Source organism: Pelodiscus sinensis, chromosome 21 (genome assembly GCF_049634645.1).
Source record: "Pelodiscus sinensis isolate JC-2024 chromosome 21, ASM4963464v1, whole genome shotgun sequence".
Classification (NCBI taxonomy): domain Eukaryota; kingdom Metazoa; phylum Chordata; order Testudines; family Trionychidae; genus Pelodiscus; species Pelodiscus sinensis.
In genome coordinates, this window is record NC_134731.1 from 40,845 (window position 1) to 68,786 (window position 27,942).

Below are 27,942 nucleotides of genomic sequence, written 5' to 3' on the forward strand. Positions count from 1 at the left end.
CTGATTAGATCCAACAGCTCTGCATTGCTCCGAGCAGGGGAGTGTTTGGATCAGCCACCATGCAACGTGCCACAGACACAGGAAAGGAATTTAAATGTCTTCGGATTTGCAGGTGGGAGGGGAGCATCTCTTTACCAGTGAGCAGCCCAAGGTGGCGTCCATAGTGGGCACTGGGCACTGCCGGACACATGCTCGATGCAACACTCAGCAGCGCCTACCAGAGCGCGCGGGCCCTTGGTAGCCGGACAGGGCGGGCGCTCCCGGCTTTCTCCGCAGGCCGGTGAGGGGGGCGCGTGGCCCCGGGACTGCGAGGCGCCCCTAGCGGGAGAGCCCCCAGCGCTGGAGCCCGCAACTTCCGCCCGTCTGGGATCCAGCGGCCCCGGGACCCGCGTGTGCGGGGGGAAGAGACCCCGGCCCCCCCTCGCGCCCGGCCGTTACACCCTGCGTCGCTCCGCCCTGACGTCACTGCCGACGGCAGCCAATGGGGACGGCGCGCCGCGTTCAAACCGAGGGGTCTCAGCAGTGCGGAGCAAGCGGCTGCCTGGGGGCCATGGAGGCGGTGAGTGCGCGCGCCTGCCCCTCCTCCCCGGGAGAGCCGCGTGCTCCGCATGTGGCCCCCGCCCCCGTGTGAACGCGAGTCCAGGCCCCGCTCCGGCCCCCGAGCTGGCTGGGGGCGAGAGGCCAGGGAAGGGCGGGCCCCGCAAGTCCAAACCCTGCTCCTGCTGCCCCCCCCCCGTGGGGTGCCTCGGCCAAGAGCCCTAACACGCTCCCCCCCCTTGCTCTGGGCCCCGAGCTGGCTGGGGGCGAGAGGCCAGGGAAGGGCGGGCCCCGCAAGTCCAAGCCCTGCTCCTGCTGCCCCCCCCGTGGGGTGCCTCGGCCAAGAGCCCTAACACGCTCCCCCCCCCCCCTGCTCTGGGCCCCGAGCTGGCTGGGGGCGAGAGGCCAGGGAAGGGCGGGCCCCGCAAGTCCAAGCCCTGCTCCTGCTGCCCCCCCCGTGGGGTGCCTCGGCCAAGAGCCCTAACACGCTCCCCCCCCCTGCTCCGGGCCCCGAGCTGGCTGGGCCGCGCGTGATATGGGGAGAGGGGCCGGGGCTGAGCGGGGAGGCGCTTGGTGTCTTGCTGGGGACTCGGGCCCCAGCTGGATATCACCCATTGTTTTATGTCCACGGCTATTCTCTACATTAAAGGGCAACCCAAGAACGACCTGTCCAGCTCGCTCCCCCTCGTCCCCCGTTCACTGTCACCCAGCAGGGGGAGTTGAGTAACCAATAAACAAAAGCGTATCCGTTACTGCTATAGTAACAGGGCTTGACAATTAGTGTAATTACTCGCCCATGGCGAGTAGATTACAAGCCCGCGCAGTGTGCCGAACCGTGTGGCTGGCGAGCAGGGCTTGCCGCTGCTTGGTAAGCCCTGGCTATAGACTCTGTGCATTTCCCTCTTCCCCTCTCTCTGCCAGTACATTTTTGCTCAGTACTGGCTTGCAATGTGTCTAGGACCTACTCTTGCTGTAGCTCTGCATTTAAAGTGTATTAGGAGCCAGGTGGGCAGGCATCCTGTCTCAGTTCTGGCTCACATTGGGTCTGGGTGCTCAGACCCTCCCTAGACAGGGCCTGCTGTCACCCCTCACTACTGCCTCTTTCTCAGAAGCAGCAGCACAGGGTGACAGGCAGCAGGTGTGTGAGGAGAGCTGGTTTTTAAACTGGCTCCCCTCGCAGACCAGCTCCCAGCTGGCACCCAGCATTGGTGTCTCTGATACAGTGGCTGCCAGCCCTGCCTCCAAGGACTACAGAATAGTTGACTAACCAATTAAAATGTAACAAGGTTACTTGACTCTTCAATTAACTGATATTTAACATCTCTAGTAGGAGGTTGGGCATGTGGAGTGCTAGCTCTGAGGGGATTCAGGGCTGGTGCAAGAGGGGTTTGGGTGCAGGTTCTGCTGTGTTAGGGTAGTAAGAGTTGCTGCTCCTTCCTGCCAGGGATATGAATGATGGAAGGCCCACATCCCAGCCACCCTTTGATTGGTTAACTGGTTAAAAAAGTATGTTAACTGGTTAACCAATTAAATGGGCTTTTACATCCTTACTCCCTTCAGGGAAAGCTTCTGAGCAGAACACCTTCCAGACATAAGCCTCCTCTTCAGTCCAACCTGCTGGTGCCAGGTCCCCCGGGGATATTCAGGGCACTGCTATGTCTTTCCCTCTCCTTCAGGACAGCCAGGCTGTTGGGAGGCTGCAGAGAACCTCTGAGATTGGTACCAGCCACATTATACCCATCTTCTGGATGACCCCACTGGAGTGGCTGGAGAAAAACATGCACATCTCTGTGTCGGAGTCCTTGAGGCAAAGCCTACCGCTGCCAGCTCTGCAGCAAGATGCAGGCACAAATGTTACCCCTGTCCTTAGCCGCTCTGCAGGCACCTGGATGACTCCCCCAGCACTGCTGGAGAAAAGTACGAACACCTCTGCGGAATGGTCTGTCTGCGCAAAGGATAGTGCAGCAGAAACAGATTCCCTGCTCTGGCAGTAAGTGTCCCTATTATAAGAGCCCTGCATGGAAATAAAACTTGTATCCACAGAAATGAGCTGTGGATTCTGCAGATTCAGATACCTGTGGATATCTGGATTTGCTGGGCTCTACCTGTTAGCTGCAGAAACTTCTGTTACCCAAACACTATGGCAGCGGTTCCCAACCTTTTCCAGATGTGGACCCATTTTGACAATTCTGGAAGACTTGGTAACCCAAGGTAATTAAAAAATGGGGGGAGGAGGGAGGGCAGAGCCACCTGGTGAGACGCTTGGAGACCCTTTTGAAATATAATGGCGACCCATATTTAGGTCCCAACCCATAGGTTGAGAGAACCTGCTCTAGGGGCACCCACCTCTACTAAATTCCTAGGGCTCAAGGCATTCGAATGGCCATACTGGTTCAGACTAAAGGTCCGTCCAGTATCCTGTCTGCTGACAGTGATCAATGCCAGGTGCCCCAGAGGGAGTGAACCTAACAGCTAATGATCAAGCGATCTCTCACCTGCCATCCACCTCCACCCTCTGACAGACAGAGGCTAGGGACACCATTCCTTACCCATAGGCTATGTCTACACTGGCATGATTTTCCAGAAATGCTTTTAACAGAAAAGTTTTCCGTTAAAAGCATTTTCGAAAAAGTGCATCTAGATTGGCATGGATGCTTTTCCGCAAAAGCACTTTTTGTGGAAAAGCGTCCGTGCCAATCTAGACACGGTTTTGCGCAAAAAAGCCCCGATCGCCATTTTAGCCATCTGGGCTTTTTTGCGCAAAACAGCACTGTGCTGTCTACACTGGCCCTCTTGCGCAAATCATTTGTGCAAGAGGGCTTTTGCCCAAACGGGAGCAGCACAGTATTTCTGCAAGAACACTGACAATCTTACATGAGATCGTCAGTGCTCTTGCGGAAATTCAAGCGGCCAGTGTAGACAGCTGGCAAGTTTTTTCCGCAAAAGCACCTGCTTTTGCAGAAAAACTTGCCAGTCTAGACACAGCCATACTGGCTAATAGTCAGGGCTTGACAAACAATGTAATCTACTCACCTGTGGCAAGTAGATTACACCCCGGAAGAGCCGGCACAGAGCGATCTGCGCATGCGCAGAGCACAGAACTCTGCGGCTGGCGAGTTGAGTTTGCTGCCACTTGGCGAGACCTGCTAATAGCCATTAATATACTTAACCTCCATGAATTTATCTAGTTCTCTTTTAAACCCTGTTAGGCTATGTCTACACTCACGGCTTCTTGCGCAAGTAATATGCAAATGAGGCTAAGCGTGGACTATCACCTAGCCTCATTTGCATGCCTAATGAGCCACCATTTTTTTTCAAAAGAGGCTCTTGCGCAAGAAGGAGCATCTACACTGCCCCTTGCGCAAGAAGGAGCATCTACACTGCCCCTTGCGCAAGAAGGAGCATCTACACTGCCCCTTGTGCAAGAAAAACCCTCTTGCGCAATGCCATTATACCTATTACTTTTCAGGAAGAACGGCATTGCGCAAGAGGGTTTTTCTTGCACAAGAAGGGGCAGTGTAGACGCTCCTTGCGCAAGAGCCTCTTTTGAAAAAAATGGTGGCTCATTAGGTATGCAAATGAGGCTAGGTGATATTCCACGCTTAGCCTCATTTGCATATTACTTGCACAAGAAACCGTGAGTGTAGACATAGCCTTAGGCTGTGTCTACATTGGCATCCCTTTCCGGAAAAGGGATGCTAATGAGACACTTCGGAATTGCAAATCCGCGGGGGATTTAAATATTCCCTGCGGCATTTGCATTTACATGGCTGCCGCTTTTTTCCGGCTCGGGGTTTTTGCCGGAGAAAAGCGCCAGTGTAGACGCGATTTTCCAGAAAATAAGCCCTTTTCCAGAAGATCCCTTAAGTAGGAATAAGGGATCTTCCGGAAAAAGGGTTTATTTTCCGGAAAATCGCAAAAACCCCGAGCCGGAAAAAAGCGGCAGCCATGTAAATGCAAATGCCGCAGGTGATATTTAAATCCCCCGCGGATTTGCAATTCCGAAGTGTCTCATTAGCATCCCTTTTCCGGAAAGGGATGCCAATGTAGACACAGCCTTAGAGTCCTAGCCGTCACAACCTCCTCAGGCAAGGAGTACCACGGATTGACTGTGCGCTGTGTGAAGAAGAACTTCCTTTTATTTGTTTTAAACCTGCTGCCCATTAGTTTCATTTGGTGACCCTTAGTTCTTATATTATGGGAACAAATACATAACTTTTCCTTATTCACTTTCTTCACACCACTCGTGATTTTATATACCTCTATCCTATCCTCCTTTCGTGTCTCCTCTTTCCTGAGCTGAAGAGTCCTAGTCTCGTTAACCTCTCCTCATATGGGACCCGTTCCAAACCCCTAATCATTTTACTTGCGTTTCTGTGAACCTTTTCTAATGCCAGTATATCTTTTTTGAGATGAGACCACATCTGTACGCAGTATTCCAGATGTGGGTGTACGATGGATTTATATAAGAGCAATAAGATATTCTCTGTCTTATTCTCTATCGCTTTTTTAATGATTCCGAATATCCTGTTTGCTTTTTTGACTGCTGCTGCACACTGTGTGGATGTCTTCAGAGAACTATCCACGATGACTCCAAGATCGCTTTCCTGATTAGTTGTAGCTAAATTAGCCTTCATATGCTCCCTGTGTTGTGGGGCTGGTACATTCCATTACTCCTTAGAGTGGGGTGAAGAGGTGCACCACAACTGAGTTTGAAGGGCTGCCCTGCATCTCGAGACGGGGTGGCCCAGTGGACAGAGTCAGCTCTACTGATAAACATGGTCACCATCCTGGTGGGGGTGGTGGCCAAGATAAGGGAACCCAGGCCTGCCCTCTCCACCAAGTCCTGACCCAATTGGAAGGGTTACCTGACACCAGGTCAGTAGGGATCCTACCAAAATACATCAAGATCCTGTGTGCTTATAAGCATAACACTTATTCATGTTTTTCCTGCTGATCTCCTTCTTAGACCCCAGTTTATACAGTTAAACTTGAGTCCTGCTTAGTTATACCTTAGTGCTTAGCCAATCATTTTACTAACTTTTTACAATGCTAACTATAACAAAATTCTCTAACCAATCAATTTATAATTTACTTTACACTTAGCAAAATTATTATGTAACAGACAGAAACAAAGAATGAGACAGATCGTAAAGACAATACGGAAACGAGGACTTCAAACCACAACTATTGATAAGTTGTTTCTTGCTAGATTAATTACTTTCAAACTCAGTTTTCTCTAACCATCTTTCAACCTTTTTCTGTATTTGCTAATGGTGGGTGCTATTAGCACAGGGTTACCTCTTTTTAACAACCTGATAAGTTTTAATGTAATCTAGATGGAATGTGGGGATATGACGTTGGGCTTCTACATATGGTTGCAGGGCAAGACCTGATCCTTACATGCTCAGGTACTGGGGGTTAGTCAGTGTTCCTAAGTTGTGAGCTATTTCTCTAGTTCGTGGACTCTGTGCTCCTGAAGCCCCTCACAAGTATCTTCTTTCACTAGCTGTTCACGGGAGCACCTGAGTGTCCTGTCCCGAGCAGAACTGGAGGGGCGGCTGGAGAGCACACTTATCATCATTGAAGCCCTCTCATGCCAGCTACGGGATTGGCAGCAGAGCCAGGGGCCAGTTCCTCATCTGGGACCGGCAGAGCAAAGAGATGTGCTCACGCAGACGGACATCGCCCATCCCAAAGTAGTAAGAGATGATCACCTGTGTTTGAGATTGCAGTGGGATGCTCCCAAGCAGATGCCAATGGGAGGTGTAGCCATGAGCTGTGCCTGCCTCCCCTCTGGCTGAGTAGGTCAAACTCTCCCTGATGCCATTGCACTAGATAGTGAAACCTACGACTGCAGCCAGGCAAAAGGGTGCTTGGCTGCCCCTCCTTCCCCATCCCACTCCCACACACAAATGCAGTGCCAGGCAAGATGAGCAGAAGGGAATTAGCTGGACTTTCTGTATGATCTTTGGCAAGTCAATCTCTCCATGCTTCAGATTTCTACCTGTCATAGGGACAGCAGCCCTGCCGGCCTCCCAGTAGAGACACTCTAAGGCTTCATCTACACTGGCAGCTTCTTGCGCAAGAACTCTTGCGGAAGAGTTCTTGTGCAAAAAATCTTCCACAAGAGAGTGTCTACACTGCCATGTGCTTTTGCGCAAGAGCATCCATGGCAGTGTAGATGTTCTCTTGCGCAAGAAAGCTCTGCCATTTTAACCATAGGGGCTTTTTGCGCAAGAAATTCATGTTGCCTGTCTACACTGTCCTTTTGTGGAAGAGCTCTTGCGCAAGAGGGCCTAATCCTCGTGGGGAGAGGAATAACTATTGTGCAAGAAGCCCTGTTTTACAACGCTATACTGTAAACTTACTAGCGGAAGAATGCTCGTGCAGTGTAGACAGCAAGCAAGTTTTTGCGCAAGGACAGCTGTTCTTGCGCAAGAAACTGCCAGTGTAGATGTAGCCTAAAAGTTTTGAGATGCTCAGACGCTGCAGAGGTAGGGGCTGTACGAATCCCTTTGCTCACTAATGGCTCTGCAGGACTGTGGGGCATGTCCAGATCCCCTGCTAGGTCTGCAGGCGAGCAGTGCTAAGCTCCCAAATTCTCAATTGCTCCCTAGTCAATGCTGGCAGGACTCCTGCACCACAGCTAGCACATGGTGTCAGAGTGTGGGAGAGTCACCAGGCCCTGCACCCCCATCCTCAGCCAGGCATGACTCTCAGCCAGCAAATAGAACAGAAGGTTTATTCATTGACAAGGACACAGTGTAGCACAGATTCGTTGTTACAGGAACCATGAGCATTCAGTACAATTTATCTTGGAGGTCAGGAGGCCTAGAGCCAGGGCTCTGGGCCCTGGGCCCCTACCCAGCCTCCCAAGTCAGCTAGACGAGTGTTTCTCAACCCTTTTTATTTTTTTAAAAAATTTTATTTTATTATAAAGTACCCTTGGTACCTACAGTTTTCAGACACAAATTTTTTTCTATCATTGCAACACATTTGTTTAAACAACTTAATTGTAGCCAGGTGGGTGATTATTATTTTTGTACTTTTTACATCCAAAATTTAAGTGCTGTAAAACTTAAAACAAAAATTCAGTTTTCTCCACATTTTAGTTGTGTTGATGTACGCCCTGTCCCCCCCCCCCCCCCCGCGCGCGATTTCTCTCAAGTACTCGTACCACTGATTGGGAAACTCTGAGCTAGACTCCCTCCCTAAGCCAGCTGAAAAACACACTCAGCAACTGGTCCAGCCCTGCCCCATCCTTTGTCCAGCTTCGGGGGGAGGGAGGGAGAAGCAACAAGGTTTTATCTGACTATCACTGGTTGCATCTCCCCCTTAGGGTCAGGTGATAGGCTAGCTTGGGCCATTCCCTAGTGCCTTCTGTCAGGAGGTCTCCCCCAAATATCCCATTCCCAGCTGGGCACCACCCAGAGTCACTGCAGAGCAGCACAGGACAGTAGGAATCACATGCAGCATAACAAAGGAAACAGTGAATGCAGTCCCCACTACGAGACTGAACTGAGCAGGATCACTCAGGCCCCTCTCTCCACACCAGATCAATGAACCAGGGCTTGGCACTGTCCTTAATACAGGCCATCTCCATGTCACAGTCCTGCAGGAGCAGCCTCCATTTCAGCAGCTTGGTGCACATACTCTGGAGCTGTCTGGCTACTCCCAGCTGGGACAGGATCCAGCTCCTTGGGGGAATCATTCTCTCCCAGCTGGGCCATTAGCTGGGCTTTGCTGAACCCTCTGATCTTCATTCCTCTCTCCTGGCACAGCTCAACAACCCCCCAAGCCAGCTAGATTTCCTCCTCCCTAAGCCAGCCAAAAAACTCCCTCACACACTCAGCAACTGGTCCCAGCTGTCAAAGCAGCCCTGCCCACTCCTTTGTCTCACTTCGAGGAGGGCCCAAGGTGTTATCCAGGGTGGGCAATAATTTTTGACTGGGAGTGGGGGGGCACTCCAAGATTTTGGAAGGTGATCGAAGGCTGCACTCTTTCAGGATATTAATGGAGGAATTCCAGGGTCTGGGATGGAGGTTGGGTGTGGAAGGGAGCTTAGGAAAAGGGATTGAGCTGTAGGAGAGAGAACGGAGTCTGGGAGGGAGTTTGGGTGAAGGAGTCAACTGTGACCTTGGGCAGGGAACTGGGATGCAGGATTTTGGGGCGTGACTGAAGGAAGGAGGGGATTGTGATCTGGGACAAGAGATTGGGGTGCCAGATCTGGGAGGGGGTATGGATACAGGAGGGGGCAGAGGGTTGGGGAAGGGAGGAATTAGGGTGCCAGAGGCAGGCTGTTGCTGGGAGGCGCTTGCCAGCAGAAACTTGAAGCAGACTGACTGCTTCAGGCTGTTTGCTGCTCCATGTGGCTCCTCTCTGGGCATGAGCGGAAGGGGAGGGGTCAAGGAGGGAGGGAGGGAGAAGGCTTCCTACACTGCCCCTGCTCCCAGCAAAAATTCTCAGCTCCTGTTGGCTGGAAACTAAGAGATTGGCCACTGGGAGCTAAGAGATTTTGCTGGGGGTGGGAACAGCATGAGATGTCTCCCTCTTCAGCAGTTAGGAACTGCGAACAGCTGGCTTTTTAAAGCTCCACCTGATCCCTGCCTTACAGTTCTGGCAAGGCAGCTGTAGGCCAGATCCAGTGGCTTGGCAGCCGGAACCAGCCCGTTGCCAGCCTCTTGCCCATCCCTGGTGTTATCTGACTTTTGCTGGTTGCATCTCTCCTGCTAGGGTCAGGTGACAGGCTGGCCTGGGCCATTCCCTACGTGCCTTCCTTCAGGAGTTCTCCCACAAAGATCCCATCCCCCACTGGATTCCCCCCCCCCCCCCACCCTCACACAGTCACTGCAGAGCAGCACAAGACAGTAGGAATCTCATACAGCATAACAAAGCAAGCAGTGAACACTATTCCCACTACGTCACATACGGCCTCCAGCCTTCCCAATCAGCAGGCCACCCAAGGTCTCATTGGAGGGAAGTGGACTGGAAGTGATGTGGGCTGAGCGAGGATTGTTGAGGTCAGAGCTGATGCAACCTGGTTCCGTGATTGCCTGCTGCTATAGCCCTGGCTAATTGAATCTTGCGCATGGGCTGATTTGGAGGTGCAGCAGCCTTTGCCTTTCCTGGCCTTCTGATTACACTTGGCTGACTGAACCACTGACCACCAGCTCTTCAAGGAAGGAAGGTGCAAGTGAGCATATCAGTAGCCAGTGATTAGGAGAGGGTAGCTGCATCCCTTGGCATGGGGATCTGGGGAGGGGCAGCACCTGAGGGAAGCTGTTGGGACTAATGGTGATTCATCTGTCAAGGGAACTGCTTAAATCTAGCCCTCCTGGGCAGAGATGCTGCCCTTCTCAGGCTCAGCCTGGTACCCATGTCCCTGGAGGAATAAGAAGACATGCTTTGCCTGGCTGGCTCTGCTGAGAAGAGTTGGCTCAAGCCCAGTTCACCTCTTCCTGGGAGAGGCAATTCTCCTCATTCTGGGAGTGATGGCTTGGGGATGGACTGTCTTCCAGGAGGAGCAGCTTTATCATGATTTGTACCTGGCAGCCAGAGAGAGACTCATGGCCTTGCAGCGGAACCGGGAGGATGAGCAGGCTCTGCAACAGGAGCTGGAAGAGGCCAGGGAGGTAGTGGTAGGTCCTGGAGGGGCTTGTGTACAGGGAGGGTAGAGGACCCTTAAGGCCAAGGCTGACTGTCCAGGTGTGGCTTCCAGGGACCCAGCTGGAGCTGATTGAATGTGCAAGGCCATCTCTTGAGAGCTCCTGACTCCTCTTTAACAAGTCCTGCACTTAAAGGAGGCAATGGTGGTTCACAAGTGGAATGTTCTCTTCCCCATCCCAGATGTTGTGACAAGCTGGCCCCTGCTTGGGGGAATCAATCCAATGTCCTCTGCAAATGGTCACTCTAGGGACATGGCTTGTCTGCTTATCTGCATTTTCAGATACTTTGGCCTGTCTCCACAGGCAGGAGGATGCCTAACAAAGGTTGTCACTTATACATGTTCCTTTGCTACCACTGGCAGCAATTTAGTTACACCACCAGATCTCTAGTGGGTCCAGGACTCTGTCAGTGTATGCATATCCCCTCTGGGAAGGGTGTGTGTGTGTGTATGTGTGGAGGGGTGTCACTGGGGTGTATGGACACAGCTATTACTACTTTCTGTTTGCTGGTGACCCAAGTCAGTCCATGACCCCAGGATAGTGTGGCTTAGTGGCTAGTACTGAGGGGTTGCTAGCAGGAGGAGGTGGGGTGATTAGCCCTGGTGGGGTGGCCCAAACCCACCCAACTTTACTGGGCCCTCACTCAGGGTCCTGGCAGTGGTTGAATGATCTACCACTAGCTTAGCAGGGAATCACACTGAGTACACTGGGAGAAATCATAACATTTGTGAACCCTCCCTGGGTCACTTCCTTCCATCTCTGGCATCAGGGCTATCCATGAAGCTTTGGCCTCCTTCGGCTCCACAGTGCAAGTCACTGTCTGGAGGTTCCATCAGCTCTGGAGGTTCAGTCCAGTCTTCTGGGCCTCTTGTTGCCAGAATCTGTGGCTGGTCTGCCTCTAGAGCTCCTACTGCAGGTTTTCTACTCCAGCATCCAGCCCTTTTATGCTAACCCAGCACTTGGAGCATGCCCAGTATGACTGGAGGGTGGAACTTCCTCCACCCACAGAGTATTAACTCCTTCCAGCCCAGTGTGGGATATCCACACTCTCTCTCAGAGATTTTTGGCTGGTCCTAAGCCGCAGTGGGGGCTTTTCAATAGGGTTCCCATAGTCAGATCTGTGGCATGAATGTGCTTCTTGTCTTGCAGAAATCCTGGAGTGTGGAGTCACAGTCACTCTTAGACTCTGCAAATGTTTCCCTGAAGAATCTTCAGGAAGACAGACAGGCCCTAAAACAACAGGTGAGACTTATATAGGGCACACTGTTTGCAGCGGGCTCTGCTTTGCTCTGTGGCTGAAACTCTGAGTTGTAGTATGCATCTGTCAGACCTCAGAATGGGTCTTCAATTCTGGAGAGGGCTGGACCTGCCTGGCAGTGCCCTGGGTTCACTGCCCGGGCTGGGTGAGCTGCACCTCTGGAGGAGCATGCAGCAGACTTGTGTCATGTCTGGAGCTACTGGGAATCCTCAAGGACTCCAGGCTGTGCTCATGGGTGTGCTCTCCTCCTCCTCCTCTTTTAGCAAGACCAAATGAGGGCCCTGCTCTCCCTGGACCAGAGCATGCTGGACAGAGTGGCGACCAAACTGAAGAGCTGCCTGGCGGAGCGGGATGAGATGCGGAGCAGGGCTGCTGAGGCACTCGAGGCTAAAGATGTGGTAACAGACTCAGAACCCTGTGGGAGACTGTTTCAAAGGGCAGGACAGAGGTGTGGTGGTGCTGGGCCCAGAGTGGGCCTTGCCCCTGGAGTGGGGTAGGAGTGCGAGCAGCACACATGATTGGTGAGCCTGGGGATTGGGGCTCTGAGTCCCAGGCTGGCTTGAGCCCCATTCTCACTGCTAGCTCTGTACTGCTGGAGGTACTGCCAGTGTCTGGAGTGAGGGGCCTCTCGCAGTTCAGCAGCACCCATGCATGCCACGTGCCCAGCTGAACCTCCCACGTGTGGGTCCTGCAGTTAACGTGTGCTGAGGCTGCACCATCCCTTGGCAGTGGGGCTGCCGAGGCTTCCTGGGGCACTTGGCAGTGGCTGGAGTTCAGTGAATGCTGAGAGCAAGTTCAGTACCTCCTTCCTCCAGGGGGGCTGTGTGTGCAGAGCCATGCTAAGCAGCCAATGACTGCTGCCAGGAGTCCTGTCCCCCAGATGTATGGTACAGACCCAAATGTGCCAAGAAGCCGATGAGTGAGGCACAGGAAATGTTTGCCATCCAGAGGGCAGAACAGATGTGGGCAATAATTTTTGATGGGAGGCCACTCCCAAGATTTTCGAAAATTGTCAAGGGCTACACTCTTCCATGATATTCATGGAAGAAGTGCAGGGTCTGGGATGGAGGTTGGGTGCAGAAGGGACCTTGGGGTGCAGGAGGGAGTGTGGGATCTGGGAGGGAGTTTTGGTGAAGGAGGTGATTGTGACTTGGGGCACTGGACTAGGGTTCAGGGTTTGGGTTGTGACCTAAAGCAGGGTACTGGGGTGCAGGGGTTTGGGATGTGACCTAGGGCAGAAGGGGATTATGATCTGGGGCAGGAGACTGGGATGCCAGATCTGGGAGGGAATATGAGTGCAGGAGGGGGGCAGAAGGTTTGGGTATGCGGGGGGGAGAGGGTTGGGGAAGGAAAGAATTGGGGTGCACTTAACTGGGTGACTCCTGGCCAGCATCCCAGCATGTTTCACACCCAGCCACTCTGCCTGCCTGCTTTGCCCCCACACAGGCTGCAGGGTCATGTGCATGTGTGAATAACTGAGACAGAGGTGAGGGGGCATGGTTCTTCGTGGCTGCTAGTTATTCAAACTGGCAGCTCCCATTGGTCGGTTTCTCTGGCCAGAAACCGGCCAGTGGGATTGTGCTGGGGGTGGGGGCAGTGCCAGAAGCCTGCTCCCCTCCTCTGGTCTTGCAGTTTTGAAAGAGAAACAGCATGGAAGCTGCTTTTCTGAGTGTCGTGTGGGTGGGGTGGGGTGGGGTGAGACGAGGCAAGCAGGGAGCCTTCCTGGGGTTCCCTGCTGCATCTACAAGCTGGATCCAGTGTTTTGGAAGGCCAGAAGTGGCCTGCATGCTGTATTTTGCCCAGGCTTGGGTCAGAATATGGCCCCTTTCCCAGCATCAGTCTGGTGGGGAACTGCTGCCCTGCCTCCACCTGTGACTTTGGGAGGACGTTAGAAATCCTGAGCACTTCCCCTCCTTTGGGATATGGAGGCCAGCAGACTCCCTTTGGGAGAACCCCAAAGAGGCAGGACTGAGCAATGAGCCAGGTGCCATGTGTGACAGGTTGGGACCTCAGCACCTGTTGTGCCAAGACCCCACCAAACCTGTTTGCCCTTCCAGCCTGGGCCCCCACTGCCCTTCTTGAGTCACACACTAGCCTGCTGCAGCACACACCCAGGGTCTGGGCCTTGCCCCCAGAGCTGTAGGCCTTAACTGAAAACAGGCCAGCAAGATACCTGTCTCCAGCACACAGATACCCAGCCTCTCTGGGAGCTGAACTCCAAATCAATCTGTCTTGCGCCGTATGGAATTCCAACCAGACTAAACTCATTAATCTAAGCCTGTGTTCTCAGTGGAAAGAGAGGTGCACAGACTCTTTGCTCTCTCCCTCCCCCCAGGAAACAATTATTTACACTAGGCTTATTAAACACAAGTAATTTTATAAAGTACTAGGAAATTGACACAGCATTGTTCGGGTCATTAAGGAAGGAGTCAGGGCAGGAGCTGGAGGTGGTGGGGGCTCATGGCTTGGGAGCAGGAGGCAGGAGTCAAGTGGGCAGTGCAGGAAACAGAGCAGGGGATGTGGTGAGAGCCATGCTACTGGCCAGCAGCTGCTCCCTGAGGCTAGGGTGCTTTCTGTCCGCTTGTGGTCATTCTGGGATATAACTATCCCTGCTACCACACCCCTGTTTTTCCATTTGGTGAGAAACAGTCATATTCCAGGCACATCCCATTGTCCTGGCACAACCAAACTCTGACCTTGATTTAAGTTAGGATAAGAGAACATAAGAATGGCCGTACTGGGTCAGACCAAAGGTCCATCTAGCCCAGTATCCTGTCTGCCGACAGTGGCCAGCACCAGGTACCCCAGAGAGGGTGGGCCAAAGACAATGATGAAGCGATTTGTCTCCTGCCATCCCTCTCCAGCCTCTGACAAACAGAGGCCAAGGACACCATTTTATCCCCAGGCTAACAGCCTTTTATGGACTTAACCTCCATGAAATTATCTAGCTTCTCTTTAAACTCTGTTATAGTCCTAGCCTTCACAGCCTCCTCTGGCAAGGAGTTCCACAGGTTGACTACACACTGTGTGAAGAAGAACTTCCTTTTATTAGTTTTAAACCTGCTACCCATTAATTTCATTTGATGTCCTCTAGTTCTTCTATTTAGGGAACTAATAAATAACTTTTCTTTATCTTCCCTCTCCACACCACTCATGATTTTATAGACCTCTATCATATCCCCCCTCAGTCTCCTCTTTTCTAAACTGAAAAGTCCCAGTCGCTTTAACCTCTCCTCATATGGGACCCGTTCCAAACCCCTAATCATTTTAGTTGCCCTTTTCTGAACCCTTTCCAAGGCCAAAATATCTTTTTTGAAGTGAGGAGACCACATCTGTACACAGTATTCAAGATGTGGGCATACCATAGTTTTATACAGGGGCAGTAAGATATTCTGGGTCTTATTTTCTATCCTTTTCTTAATAATTCCTAGCATCCTATTTGCCTTTTTGACCGCCGCTGCACACTGTGTGGAAGTTTTCAGAGAACTGTCCACGATAACTCCAAGATCTCTTTCCTGATTTGTTGTAGCCAAATTAGCCCCCATCATACTGTACGTATAGTTGGGGTTATTTTTCCCGATGTGCATTACTTTACACTTATCTGCATTAAATTTCATTTGCCATTTTGTTGCCCAATCACTCAGTTTGGTGAGATCTTCTTGGAGTCCCTCACAGTCTGCTTCTGTCTTGACTATCCTAAACAGTTTTGTATCATCTGCAAACTTTACTACCTCACTGCTTACCCCTTTCTCCAGATCATTTATGAATAAGTCGAAAAGGATTGGTCCCAGGACTGACCCTTGGGGGACACCACTAGTTACCACTCTCCATTCTGAAAATTTACCATTTATTCCTACCCTTTGTTTTCTGTCTTTTAACCAGTTCTCAATCCAAGAAAAGACCTTCCCTCTTATCCCATGGCCATGTAATTTACACAAGAGCCTTTGGTGAGGGACCTTGTCAAAGGCTTTCTGAAAATCTAAGTACAGGCAGTCCCCGACTTACGCAGATCCGACTTACGTCGGATCCGCACTTACGAACGGGGCTTTCTCGCCCCGGAGGTCGAGGTAGCGGATTGCTACCTGCGAGCTCCGGGGCGAGAGAGCCCCGTTCGTAAGCTGCTCCGGTGCCCCTGGTCTGCTGGAGACCGTCTCCAGCAGACCAGGGGCACCGGGCGGGTTCCCGCGCTTCTGAGGCTTTGCCAGAGCAAAGCCTCAGAAGCGCGGGAACCCGCCACTGCTGCCGCTGCAGTCGCGGTGCCTGTGGTCTGCTGGGGACGGTCCCCAGCAGACCACAGGCACGGGGACTGAAGCGGCAGCAGCTGCGGTTCCCCGCGCTTCTGAGACTTTGCCAAAGCAGAGCTGCGGCTCTGCTCCCGTATCCCTGGTCTGCTGGGGGGGGCGGAAAAGGGGGGGGGGCGCGGCTAGTGTGCCCCCCCCCCCCAGCAGACCAGGCTTTTGTTTTGGACCCTGGAGCAGAGCAGCTGGGGTGCTGCCGATTGGTCCTGCAGCGCCCTCTGGGCACTACTGGACCAACCCGGCAGCACCCCAGCTGCTCTGCCCCAGGTCCTGATTCAGCCGCTGCTGGTCAGTTTCAGCAGTGGCTGAATCAGGACGCCTGGGGCAGAGCAGCTGGGGTGCTGCTGGGTTGGTCCAGTAGCGCTGAGGAGCGGTGCTACTGGAGCAACCCAGCAGCACCCCAGCTGCTCTGCCCCAGGCGTCCCCAAGTCAGCCGCTGCTGAAACTGACCAGCGCTGACTACAGGAAGCCCGAGGCAGAGTTGCTCTGCCCCAGGCTTCCTGGAATCAGCTGCTGATCAGTTTCAGCAGCAGCTGACTTGGGGAAGCTTGGGGTTCTTAAGTTGAATCTGTATGTAAGTCAGAACTGGCGGTCAGTTTCAGCAGCGGCTGAATCTGGACGCCAGTTCCGACTTACATACAGATTCAACTTAAGAACAAACCTACAGTCCCTATCTTGTACGTAACCCGGGGACTGCCTGTATACTATATCTACTGGATCCCCCTTATCCACATGTTTGTTAACCACTTCAAAGAACTCTAACAGATTAGTAAGACAGGATTTCCCTTTACAGAAATCATGTTGACTTTTGTCCAACAAATTATGTTCTTCTACATGCTTCACAATTTTATTCTTTACTATTGTTTTGACTAATTTGCCCGGTACTGAAGTTAGACTTACCGGTCTGTAATTGCCAGCATTGCCTCGAGAGCCCTTTTAAAATATTGGTGTCACGTTGGCTACCTTCCAGTCATCAGGTACAGAAGCCAATTTAAAGGATAGGTTACAAACCACAGATAATAGCTCAGCAATTTCCCATTTGAGTTCTTTTAGAACCCTTGGATGAATGCCATCCGGTCCCGGAGATTTGTTAACATTAAATTTTTCTATTTGTTCCAAAACCTCCTCCAATGACACTTCAGTCTGGGACAGTTCCTCAGATTCATCACCCACAAAGGACGGTGCAGATTTGGGAATCTCCCCAATGTCCTCAGCCGTGAAGACTGAAGCAAAGAAATCATTTAGTTTCTCCGCAATGGCATTATCGTCCTTGATTGCTCCTTTTATAGCTCAATCATCTAGGGGACCCACAGGTTTTTTTAGCAGGCTTCCTGCTTCTAATGTACTTAAAAAACATTTTATTTCTTTTTGAGTTTTTGGCTAGCTGTTCCTCAGAATCTTTTTTTGCTTTTCTTATTACATTTTTACACTTGATTTGACAGTGTTTATGTTCCTTTCTATTTATCTCACTAGAGGAAGCTGCATACCAAAATTGGTGATCCTAGTTTTTACTGTTTAGGAGGAGTTCTTAAACAGATACACAGACACACACACACACTCTAAAACCCTACCTTTTATCTACTATATATTTAAGTGATCATGACAGAGTATACAGAACAAAGTAGGTTACTGATCAAAATAAAGCAGAACACGCAAGCTAAGCTTAATACACTAAAACCATGGTATCCAACCAGTTCTGAAGCAGTAGCCACTATAATGGCTACTGCTATAGCATGCTAGCCACATTGTTCAAGCCAACTAGTCACATGTGACTAGTATGTTGGACATCACGGCACTAAAACTAGTTACATGTAATATCTCACCCTTAAAGTTGTTCTATTAATCATTTTCAGAGACCAGACATCCTTCCAGCCTATCCCAGTTCCTTCCTCCAGTTCAGTCTTAGTTGTTTCCAAGAGGCATCTTGGATGGAATAGCCAGGGACAACTGCACACCTGGATTACCTCTCCCCACACTTAAATAGGTTTTGCAAAAGGCAGGAATCCTTCATGTTCAGTCCAAACTTTCCCTCTGTTTTTGTGGGAAAATACAGCATTCAAGGTGGATCCCAGCCACAGGTGACCTGTCCACATGTTAATCTTCCTAACTGGCTCTACAAAAATACTACATGCATATAAATGGGATAAGTATATTCAATAGGTTATCTTGCATAAAGGGTGCTCCAGTGATTGTCATAAGAACAGCCATACTGGGTCGGGCCAAAGGTCCATCTAATCCTGTATCCTATCTGCTGACACTGGCCAATGCCAGATGCCCCAGAGAGAGTGAACACAACAGGTAATCCTCACGTGATCCCTCTCCTGTCATCCAGTTCCAGACAGGGTCTAGGGATACCATTCCTACCCATCCTGGGTAACAGCCATTGATGGACCTACCCTCCATGAATTTATCTGGCTGTTTTTTTGAATCCTGCTAAAGTCCTAGTCTTCACAACATCCTTTGGCAAGGAGTTCCACAGGTTGACTGCACTGAGTGAAGAAAAACTTCCTTTGGTTTGTTTTAAACCTACTGCCTAGTAATTTCATTTGTTGACCCCTAGTTCTTATATCATGAGGAAAAAGTAAATAACTTTTCCTTATTCACTTTTTTCACACCAGTCACGATTTTATAGACCTCTATCATAGCCCCCCCTCCCCCCAGTCTCCTCTTTTCTAAGATAAACAGTCCAATTATTTTTAATCTCTTCATATGGGACCCATTCCAAACCCTAATCATTTGGAACGGGTCCCTTTTCTGAACCTTTTCCATTGCCAGTATCTCTTTTTTGAGATGAGGCGACCACATCTGCACACAGTATTCCAGATGTGGGCGTCCCATGGTTTTATATAAGGGCAATAAGATATTCTCCATCTTATTCTCTCTCCCTTTTTTAATGATTCCCAACATCATTTGCTTTTTTCACTGCTGCTGCACAGTGAGTGGATATTTTCAGAGAACTATCCTCAATGACTCCAAGATTTCTCTTGAGTGGTTGTAGCTACATTAGCCCCCATCATATCATGTGCATAGTTGGGATTATTTTTCCAATGAGCATTACTTTACATTTAGCAGCGTTAAATTTCCTTTGCCATTGTGTTGCCCGATCACTTAGTTTGGTGAGATCTTTTTTTACGCTCTTGGCAGTCTGCTTTAGGGATATTAAATTTTGAGTAACTGACTAATCGACTAGTCCCCAGGTGATCCCGGGCTCCACTCGGCGCTGCCACTTTGAAACGTCACGTGCAGCCTGGGGACACCCCAGTTGGCCCCAGCTTCCAGGCAGTGTTTCAAAGCAGCAGCACCACATTGACTCTGGGCTCTGGTTCCAGGCTCCACGTAGCGTTGCCACTTTGAAGTGCCCTTGTCTTTCTCCCCTTCTGCTGCCTCTTTCTGATCGAGGCAGCAAGGTGGGAGGGAAGCGACTAGACAACTAGTCGTTCACATCCGTAGTCTGCTTTGGTCTTAACTATCTTGAGCAGTGTGGTATCATCTGCACATTTTCCCATCTCACTTTATACTCCTTTCTCCATTTATAAATAAATTGAATAGGATTGGTCCCAGGTAAGACCCTTAGGGGACACCACTAGTTACCTCTCTCCATTCAGAAAACTTACCATTTATTCCTACCCGTTATTCCCTGTTTTTAGCCAATTATCAATCCATAAGAGGACTTTCCCTCTCCTTTCATGACAACTTACTTTATTTAAGAGCCTTTGGTGAAGGACTTTGTCAAAGGCTTTCTGCAAATCTAAGTACACTGATTCCCCCTTGTCCACATGTTTGTTTGACCCCTCCCCCCCTTAAAGAATTCTAGTAGATTAGTAGTAAGGCATGATTTCCCTTTACAGAAACCATGTTGACTTTCCCCCAACAAATTATGTTCATTTATGTGTCTGACAATTTTATTCTTTACTATAGTTTTCAACTAATTTGCCAGTACTGACATTAGACTTACCAGCCTGTAGTTGCCAGGATCACCTCTAGAGTGCTTTTTAAATATTGGCGTCACATTAGCTATCTTCCAGTCATTAGGTACGGAAGCTTATTTGAAGGATAGGTTACAAACCACAGTTAACAATTCTGCAATTTCACGTTTGAGTTCTTTCATATGCCAAAAACGAGTCTGGAATGCCCTATCATACCGTGCTCTGTTGCAGGCGAGCACAGAGCTGGAGTTGATTTCTGGCAAGCTGAAGGAAGTGACAGCTGAGCTGCAGGACTCTTTGGCCCAGGTGGATCAGCTGACTGTGGCAAACTCCAGGCTGGGAGCAGGTATGGCTGTGCAGAGGCCCTAGAGGCAGAGTTTCCCGTAAGATGTGTGAGCGCGCAAAGGGGCATGAGGCGAATGGGGGCAGAAGGTGGTGAGGGGGTGGACACCAGAGAGGAAGAGGGCAAGGGGGGCAGGTGTTGGGAAGGCAGGAGCAGTGAGGGATGAGGGAGACCGCGGGAAGGTTCAGGTGCCAGGAAGAATGTGGGGGTGAAGCAGAAGAGCAGACATGTGGAGGGGAGGGATGGGCACCAGAGAGCAGAGGAGAGAGGCAGGGCAGGTGGGTAGAGGGAGGTGTTAAGAAAGGGGATAGGAAGGGGGTTTAGAGGAGGTGGGCACAGGGGGAAGGGAAGGGCTGGTGCAGGATTAGAAAGGATGGGGTAGGGGCAAGTCCCAGGAGGGCTGAGGGGAGTGAGATGGGCAGGAGCCAGGACAGCAGAGGAGGGTGGGCAGCAGTAGCAGGCATCAGGGGAGCAGATGAGGAGCAGGTGGGAGACATGGCAGCAGAGGGGAAAGGGAGAAGTTTATAACTTGGGTGCCACAGTGGCACACGTGCAGTCCGAACAAGCACCCATGGCCTTGATATGGGTGCACAAGACAAAACTCACTCTGCTCGTGGATGGAAAATCTTAGCGGGACCCTGCCTAGAGGGGGCAGCATCTGAGAGATGGAGACACTCGTGCAGGGCACACAAAGCCCAGGCCATCTCTTGCTATGCCGAGGACAGAGCTGAGCCTCTTGAGTTGGCTGGAGGGCACCTCCTGTAGAAGTAGCTGCCTGTTCTGCTGGGATGTCAGTGTCCTGCAGAGCTCTTGGAGGGCCCCCTGCTGACAGCTCCCCCTGCTGGGTAAGTCTGATGTCCTGCACATCAGGATCAAGGCTGCTCTGGGGATGGGCAGGCAGGGCTGCTCTACCTTGTCAGTTTAGCACAGAGGGATCTGGGGATGCCAGCTGTGCAGCTTACCCTGCTGTGCCCTGTGCCCTAGAGCTCAGCACGCTGTTGAGAGACCTGGCCAGCCTGCAGTGCGAGCGGGATGAGCTGCAAGAGAACCATGCAGCCCTGGCGGAAGAGATGGCGCAGTGAGTCTCCCACCCCGAGCGTTGTAGGGGAGCTGTGCAGGCCAGGGACTGAATCACATGTGATGCCCTAAGGGGACTCTGACAACTCCGGTTCTGTTTCCCTTCCCTTGAAAGTCACTTCTGGCCTGCTTGAATCTCCTGGGCAGATCCTGCCAGCTGCCCTACCCAGGCCCAGAGCCTGCAGCTGGCATTTGAACTGCACTCCAACAGCTTCCTTCCCACCTCAGGCTGGCCAGGGAGCAGGCACTCCTCCGGCAGGAGCATGACAGGGTGCGACAGGAGCTGCGTGAGATGACGGAGTGCCGCGAGGTAGAGTCCTGGGGGCTGGGCTAACCCTTCTGCTGTGGGCACAGGACACTCGCTGTGCTGGGGGTGCATGCTCCATCCCACTGCACAGACCATGATGGTAACCCCTAGCCTAGGACAAGTTAACATCGCCACCTCCTCCCTGCATGTTAGCCCAGAACTGGAGCTGCCAGGCCTCACTCTAATGTCCTTCCAAAAACCTCCTGCCCCATAAAGCTGCACAGAGGGACAGAGAGAGAGCTGGGCACCCTAACTGTGTGGATGCAAATCCTACTAGCCCAGGACTTGTTATAAGTAGTGTCCTACCTGTGCTGGTGCCATAAAACCTGTCAGCCAAGGGGCCACTTGGAGGCTAAATCTCTCCACAAAACTGCCTCCTCCCCATTGACGTGCTGTGAAAGCCCATCCCTCTGACTGCCACCCTGCCCTTCTACTGCTCCTTCTGGCATCCAATACCCTAAAGGCTTCATTAGAGACTGATGCTCTTGTGTCCTGGGGAGGCTGCAATCCCAAGGGGAGTCCTACTCTGGCAGTTCTTGCAAAAGCTGTGGCTGAAGTCCCGGAAGAACCGGTTGAGTGCAGAGTAGGACGGCGTTTCCCAAGCTGCGAGGGCTGAACAAGGTTATAAATGCCATGGAGAGCAGTTGCATATTACTGACCCCAGGCTCAGTATTCTGATCGCTGTGGTCAGCACTCAGGTGAGAAGGGGAAAGGCTACAGATCTGTTTTGCTTGGCTATGAGACCTGTTAGAGGAAAGATTCCCTGATATGCAGGGCCAGAGCCTCAGCTTGGGCACCTGCAGGAAGGTAGAGTGGGAATTGAGCGACTTTTCCCCAGCTTCTGGTATGAATGTGGCCCTCCTTAGCCCTTCCTGATCTGCATGCACTGAGGATCCCATGCTGTACCAGCTCCCTGTCCTTACTAGTGAATGCTCATGGGCTGTCTCTTCCCTCCACCCCAGTTCATTGACCAGGAGAACCGGGTGTGCCGGGAGCAGCTGACAGAGACGGAAAGGGAGCTGAAAGCCACCCTGGCAGTCCTGCGGGAGCGCAGCATGCAGTTTGAGGATCAAAAGGATGCCTACCAGCACCTCCAGTGAGTCAGCAGTTGCTCTATGCCGCTCCGAGCCCTTTGTGGGCCTTCCCACCCAGCTTGCTGCTGTGTCTGGCCTGGTGTGCTGAAAGCCTGTGTCTGCGGGAAGGGAGAGGGGCTTATTTCTGTTCAGCCCCTGTTGGGCAGGGTCCCCTTCCAACCTTCCCCAGGTCTGGGAGGCAAAGAGTTCCAGAGAATGAGCCCACTAGTGCACCCTGGTACATGCCTGAGTGCACCAGTTCCTCTGGGAAGCCCTTGGGTGCTCTGGCTGGGCACAGCTGGTCTCATCCTCTGCTTATTCACATGCCACCTCCAAGTATCCCCCTCTGCTCTGGCCACCGAGTCCAGGAGCTCAATCACTGCCAGGCCACGCAGCTGCCCTGACGTAGCTCCCGTCTCTCTGGATGAGGTGTGGGTGAGCCCTGAGTGAGCTCTGATTCCCCCGTGCTTCCCAGGAAAGAGCGGGACACCCTCTGTGAGGCGCTGGACTGCAGCAAGGTAGAAGCCCTGGGCCTGCAGCTCAACAGGGACAAACTCCTGAAGTCCGCCCTGGAGCTTGCTCAGACCAAGGGGAGGCTGCTGGACCTCACAGATGTTCTCCAGGCTGCCTTGCAAGGAGAGGTAGGAGCGCAGACCCCACAGCTGTCGCTCACAGACTGCCCTGGAGAAGCAGAGCAATCTGTTTGCTGCCTTGGCATCAGTGAGGTACAGTCCTTCTGACCCTCTCTTATCATTGAAGGCTGCTGCTGCTGCTACTTCAAGGAGCATAGCACGTACCCCTCACAGCATGCCTGGCTCCTTCGTGGGCAGCGTCTTGAAAGCTGTGGCAGGAAAAGGTAGGATGAGGCTGTCAGAAATTGATTATTGTCTCCTCCTGCCCGGACTTGCAGCTCCAGAAACACTGCCTACGTGGCGGCTGCTGGGTTACTGCTTCACAGACAAGGGGCATGAAGTGGTCTGTACACCTGCCACCCCCCATGTAGTGCGGGGCCCTCCCTCTGCTCTGCAGCCCTTGGTATTGGAGATGCAGCCACTGGGGTCAGTGGCACACCCCTTCCCATAATGCTTTGCTCTGCTGCATGCTCAGGAGTCAAAAGAACATGGTGCCACTGAAGCAACATCTCCCCTCAATGGAGGTGGAGGCTGTTCCCATGTCTGGGAAAGCACTCTCCAGCTCCCATCATCCTCTGCTCTGCTCGCCCTTCCTGTGGCAGGCAGCAAGGGAGTCCAGTCCAGGAGAGTTAGCAACCCAATCTCAATAGGTCTAAAGAGGGTGCAGCCTAGCACCCCCACCCCAGAAGTGGTTCTAGTGCCACTGGGCCCCTCAATGCCCAGGGCTTCATCTGCATTAAGTCTGCTTCCCATGATGCCTGCTCATGGGGGTGGCTTCTTCCGCTGCAAGGGTCATAGCTGCCATGAGATGGCCTAGTCCGGGCATGGTGAAAGGGCTTTGAACGAGGCCTCAGCACCAGTTTCTTCTCGCGGGGCCTGAGCCCAGGGACTGGCAGAGAAGGGAAGTTCCTGGGTTTGTGCAGGCACCGTGGCCTAGGAGTGGTTCAGGGCTATGGATGGGTAACCAGTGCCAGTCCCCTCTGATCTGCTTTGTTACAGGCACTGATGAAGAAGCTGCTGGAGGCTGGTGCACAAGTGCTGAGATATCAGCAGGTAACCGGGTCTGCCCTCTCTTCCAGGCCTAGCCACTTGCTCCCTTGTCAGTAAATCTGCCCTGGCTGGGCCCCAGTGTAAAGGGGCCCTGGTCTGATGAGAGAACATGTCCTGGAGCAGGGTAGTGCAAACTCCTGAGGGCATGAGGTTTTCCCAGGGAGCCAGGCCTGTGCCTTTCCTCCAGGTGTGACTCAACAGCTGGTTTCCTCTTGTAACTGCTCGGCACCAAGAGGCAAAGGAGTGGGGGTCTTAGCTATGCAGGCAGGCTAAAGCTACTCACTGTTCCAGGCACAGAATCGAGATGACTGGAGCAGCCCACAGCAGGTGGGGAGCTGTTGTAGTCTGCACCAGTTACCCTGAACCGGTCAGTCTCCCCTATTAAGGGTGATACTTACCAGTTACCCTTTCACATCCCTGCCCCAGAGATCGAAGAGAGCCTGTGGGAGACTGCCTTGGAGCTGCGAGCTGCTGTGTCTCAACTCGTCACTGTGAGCTCCCAGAGCCAGAAGGCGAATCACAATGAGGTTCAGGAGCTGCAGGCCCAAATGTGAGTTCTGCATCTGGCTTGGAGTCAAAGGAGACATGATGGGAGTACCCAGCAGCCTGCTCCTTGCTGGTCTGTCACTCCCCACTGCCCACTCCTGCCACTGTGTCCCCTGGAGCCCACCCTGTCAGCCTCCAGCCAGCACACACCATTACCCCTGGTGCTGATTCCATGCACGTAGGGTCCAGTCCCAGCCCAGCTGATACCCCTCGGCAGCACTGGATGGGCTCCTTGCCATGCCTTTGATGGGCGATGCATCACTCTCTCTCCATGGATGGTCCTGAAACTGGGTACTAGTGGGAGTGTGACAGAGCCCAGTGTCTCAGACTCAGAGGTGTGTCGCCCTGGTGAGGCTGAGAGCAGTGTGTGGCTTCCCCTGAGAGCGCGGCTGTGCAGCCCTTATTGGATCCGCTCTGTGCCCTATGAAGACACTGTCTGGCTCTTTCCCTCCTAGCTCTGAGCACCAGCACCAGCTGGAGAGCCTGGAGTCCAGGCTCCAGGCCGAGATTGATGCTCGCGATGCAAACATTGCCAAGCTGAACAAGACATTGCAAGTCAGCTTTCAGGTGAGCAGGCTCCAGAAGTGGGTTAGGCAAGAGCTCCAGAGCAGAGCTGGTCTGGGCCAAGGAGCAGGCAGGCTCTGATTCTAGGACACAGGAGAATCTAGGTAACTGTTTTTTTCCACATCTTGCAGCTGCTTGCTCACCTGACTGAATGCGGCACTTGTGAGGCTCCCCAGTGCTCTAGACTGAGCCTCTCCTGTGTCCTGGGCCAGGACTTTGCAGAGCGGGGGGAGCCTGGTGCAGGACTGCCCCCCTCTAGCTGGGCAGATCCATCGGCGCAGGCCAGGGTCCTACCCCTCACTGTCTGGGGAGGTCGGGGCCCCATCACTGCATGCAGTCTGATGGCCTGGCAGTAGGGAATGGTGCTAGGACTCACCTGCCTGAAGCTGCTGGGGAACTAGGCTTGTGCCCAGCCCACTGCCTCTCCGCTCTGTCCATGATGCACTGAGTGTCTGTGAGCAGTGTCTGTCTCGCTGATTGCAATGGACAAACCCCCCTGGGCCCAGACACCTGTGCCCATTTCTTTCCTGGGAGAGCAGCGTTTCTGTAGCTCTGCTCCAAGGGAGGTGCCTCTCTGGGAGAGCCTGTCCTAACACAGTGCCCTCTCTCTCTCCTCAGGCAGAGAAGGAGCTGCAGGACATCATGCGGCAACAAGAGAAGCAGATGTTGCAGCTCATTGACCGGAGCGGGGAAGTCACGGTACCCACCTCTGTGGGCTGGGTGGGGTTAGATCCTGAATCACCTCGGCCCTGCTGCCCACTGTACTGTCCTATACTGGCAGCACACCAAGGAGCAGCCCGGGGGGTCCTCACGCCGGGGACAGAGTCCTTTGCCCCACTTCCCAGCGTCTCACTGGCTTCTCTCCCTTTAGCATTTGAAGGCCGAGGTCTCTCACCTGCAGCACCTGCTCCGGCGGGTGGAGACAGAGGCTCGTGTGCTGTGGGAGGAGGTGAGGGGACGGGAGCCTAGCGTGACGACGCTGGATGCTGAGGCTGTCCAGGAGAAAGTCTTGCTACGGCAGGAGGTGAAGCCAGCAGTGCCCGGATGGGAACAGGAGGGAGGGACTGGATGACCGGGGGGGTCACTCATGGCTGGGGGTTAGGGTTAGGGGTGTCCCTGGGCTGCCAGGAGAGGAGCTGTTCTTGCTACGTTGTGGCTCCTTTCTAGTAGGGCCCCGTGCACTGCACTCAGGGTCACCTAGCCCAGCTGTGGCCAACCTGTGGCTCGCGACCTGCATGTGGCTCCTTCCCCCCTCCCCGCCCCGGCTCATAAAGCCGCCCCTTGCCCCCGAAAACACCCTCTCCTTCCCTCAACAGCTTTGTTCTAGCTCTCTGCGCTGGATCCATTGATATCTTGGCTCTTTTCCCAGAATGGCAGAGGGTCCAAAGAGAAGCCACAGCCCTGCTGGTGACTCGGTAGTGGGTTACGTGGTGGGGGGTGAGTGCTGTGCATGGCTAGGCCTGGAAGAGCCGCCATGCTGGGAATGAGAGAGGGCAGCTCTTTCAGAGCTGGTGGGGTCTGTTCCCCTCTTGCCTGAGTCAGGCTCCAGGGTATCCAGCTGCACCCTGCCTGGACGCCGATCCTTGTCCTGTCTTGCAGGTGAACAAGCTGAGGGAGCTGCTCCTGGAGACGCAGAGAGACAACCAAGAGCAAGTAAGGCATGGGGCTGGGGAGTGGCTGCTCCCCCTCCCTGCCTGGGGGCTAAGCAGTGAAAATGCCAGCTCTGGGGATTGCCTGCTTCCCTCCTCCCCTCCATCTGCACAGCTCTGTGCTTTCCTTTGCAGAGGAGAATCCAGGAGGGGAAACTCCACCAGACACAGACACTGCTGAGGAGCCATGAGGCAATGCAAGAGAAGATCAAAGAGGTGAGGCTGCTGGGGGAAGTGGGCTCTCCCTACAGATGTGTATTGCTGACAGAGCACCTGACACACAGCTCAGCCTGGCCCCACTACAGCCCAGAGCCCTGGAAAGAGCAGTGCACCTGGGGCGTGGCTTGGCCCTTTCCCACCTGAAACCATTCCAGGGGAGGCAGCCTCCAGCAGGGCCTGTTCTAGCTGCAGGGGTCTGGGAAGGACACGGACTGTGGCCACGAGAACAGCAATGTGACTGCTCTTAGGGCTGGGGCCCAGAGGCACGATGGGATGGGGACCCAGGAAAGGTCCCTCCATCCCATCTGGCTGCTGTCCCTGAGGGTCCCCCCACCTGCTGCCCCATGCTGAGGGCAGTTAAGTGACTTGTCTGCTGTCATTGAAATAATCACTTCTCTCCCCCCCTGCTGCTTCCTCTCAGGAAGGCTCAAGGTCCTGCCAAGGCCTAGGCACTGCCCCTAACTGGCAGGCCAGAGCCCTTCACACAGCTGCTTGGGCCTCAGGCTCAGGGCTACTGGTGGAAACCCTTGCTCTGCCTGTCCTATTCCCAGCTGCTAGAGCCATACTCCCACCTCCGGCTTGGCTCCTAACTCTTCCTCCTCCTTTCCCAGGCTCTTTCTTCCATCCCTGCTGCGGTGACAGCCGGCTCCCGGGAGCTCCAGAACCTGCTGCAGTACTTTGGGCTGAAGCTGAGGGAGGGCGCTAGAGACTCGGGAGATGCTCTGTAGCTGTGATGCGCCCCCGGCCCAACTTCCTCCTGTGTGTTTATTTATTAAAGTTTTGGCACCCTGTGCT

General features: G+C 52.9%; 1 protein-coding gene across 4 annotated transcripts; it reads left to right on the forward strand.

Annotated features, from left to right (window-relative positions):
• The first annotated feature begins 258 nt into the window (after positions 1–258).
• Positions 259–27,938, forward strand: SPAG5 (sperm associated antigen 5). 4 transcript variants are annotated; one of them, XM_075904424.1, is made up of 20 exons: positions 259–559; positions 2,214–2,527; positions 6,047–6,239; positions 10,059–10,172; positions 11,355–11,447; positions 11,727–11,861; positions 19,919–20,033; positions 21,015–21,108; positions 21,336–21,417; positions 22,377–22,510; positions 22,963–23,128; positions 23,247–23,343; positions 24,119–24,172; positions 24,596–24,719; positions 25,171–25,282; positions 25,898–25,978; positions 26,151–26,303; positions 26,879–26,932; positions 27,064–27,144; positions 27,759–27,938. In XM_075904424.1, the coding sequence occupies exons 1-20, from the start codon at positions 482–484 to the stop codon at positions 27,873–27,875; spliced, it is 2,391 nt and encodes a 796-aa protein (XP_075760539.1). In that variant the 5' UTR covers positions 259–481; the 3' UTR covers positions 27,876–27,938. The 4 variants fall into 4 exon arrangements, with proteins under 4 accessions (XP_075760539.1, XP_075760540.1, XP_075760538.1 ...); XM_075904423.1 differs by having other exon boundaries at positions 260–559; positions 10,059–10,178; XM_075904425.1 differs by lacking the exon at positions 10,059–10,172.
• Positions 27,939–27,942: the final 4 nt, after the last annotated feature.

Excerpts from the sequence above, each read along its gene's own strand:
- SPAG5 (XM_075904423.1), top strand. The coding sequence starts at position 482 with ATGGGGACGGCGCGCCGCGTTCAAACCGAGGGGTCTCAGCAGTGCGGA. Across the intron at positions 20,034-21,014 it reads AAACTCCAGGCTGGGAGCAG|AGCTCAGCACGCTGTTGAGA; the intron begins GTATGGCTGTGC and ends CCTGTGCCCTAG. Across the intron at positions 26,933-27,063 it reads AGAGAGACAACCAAGAGCAA|AGGAGAATCCAGGAGGGGAA; the intron begins GTAAGGCATGGG and ends TTTCCTTTGCAG.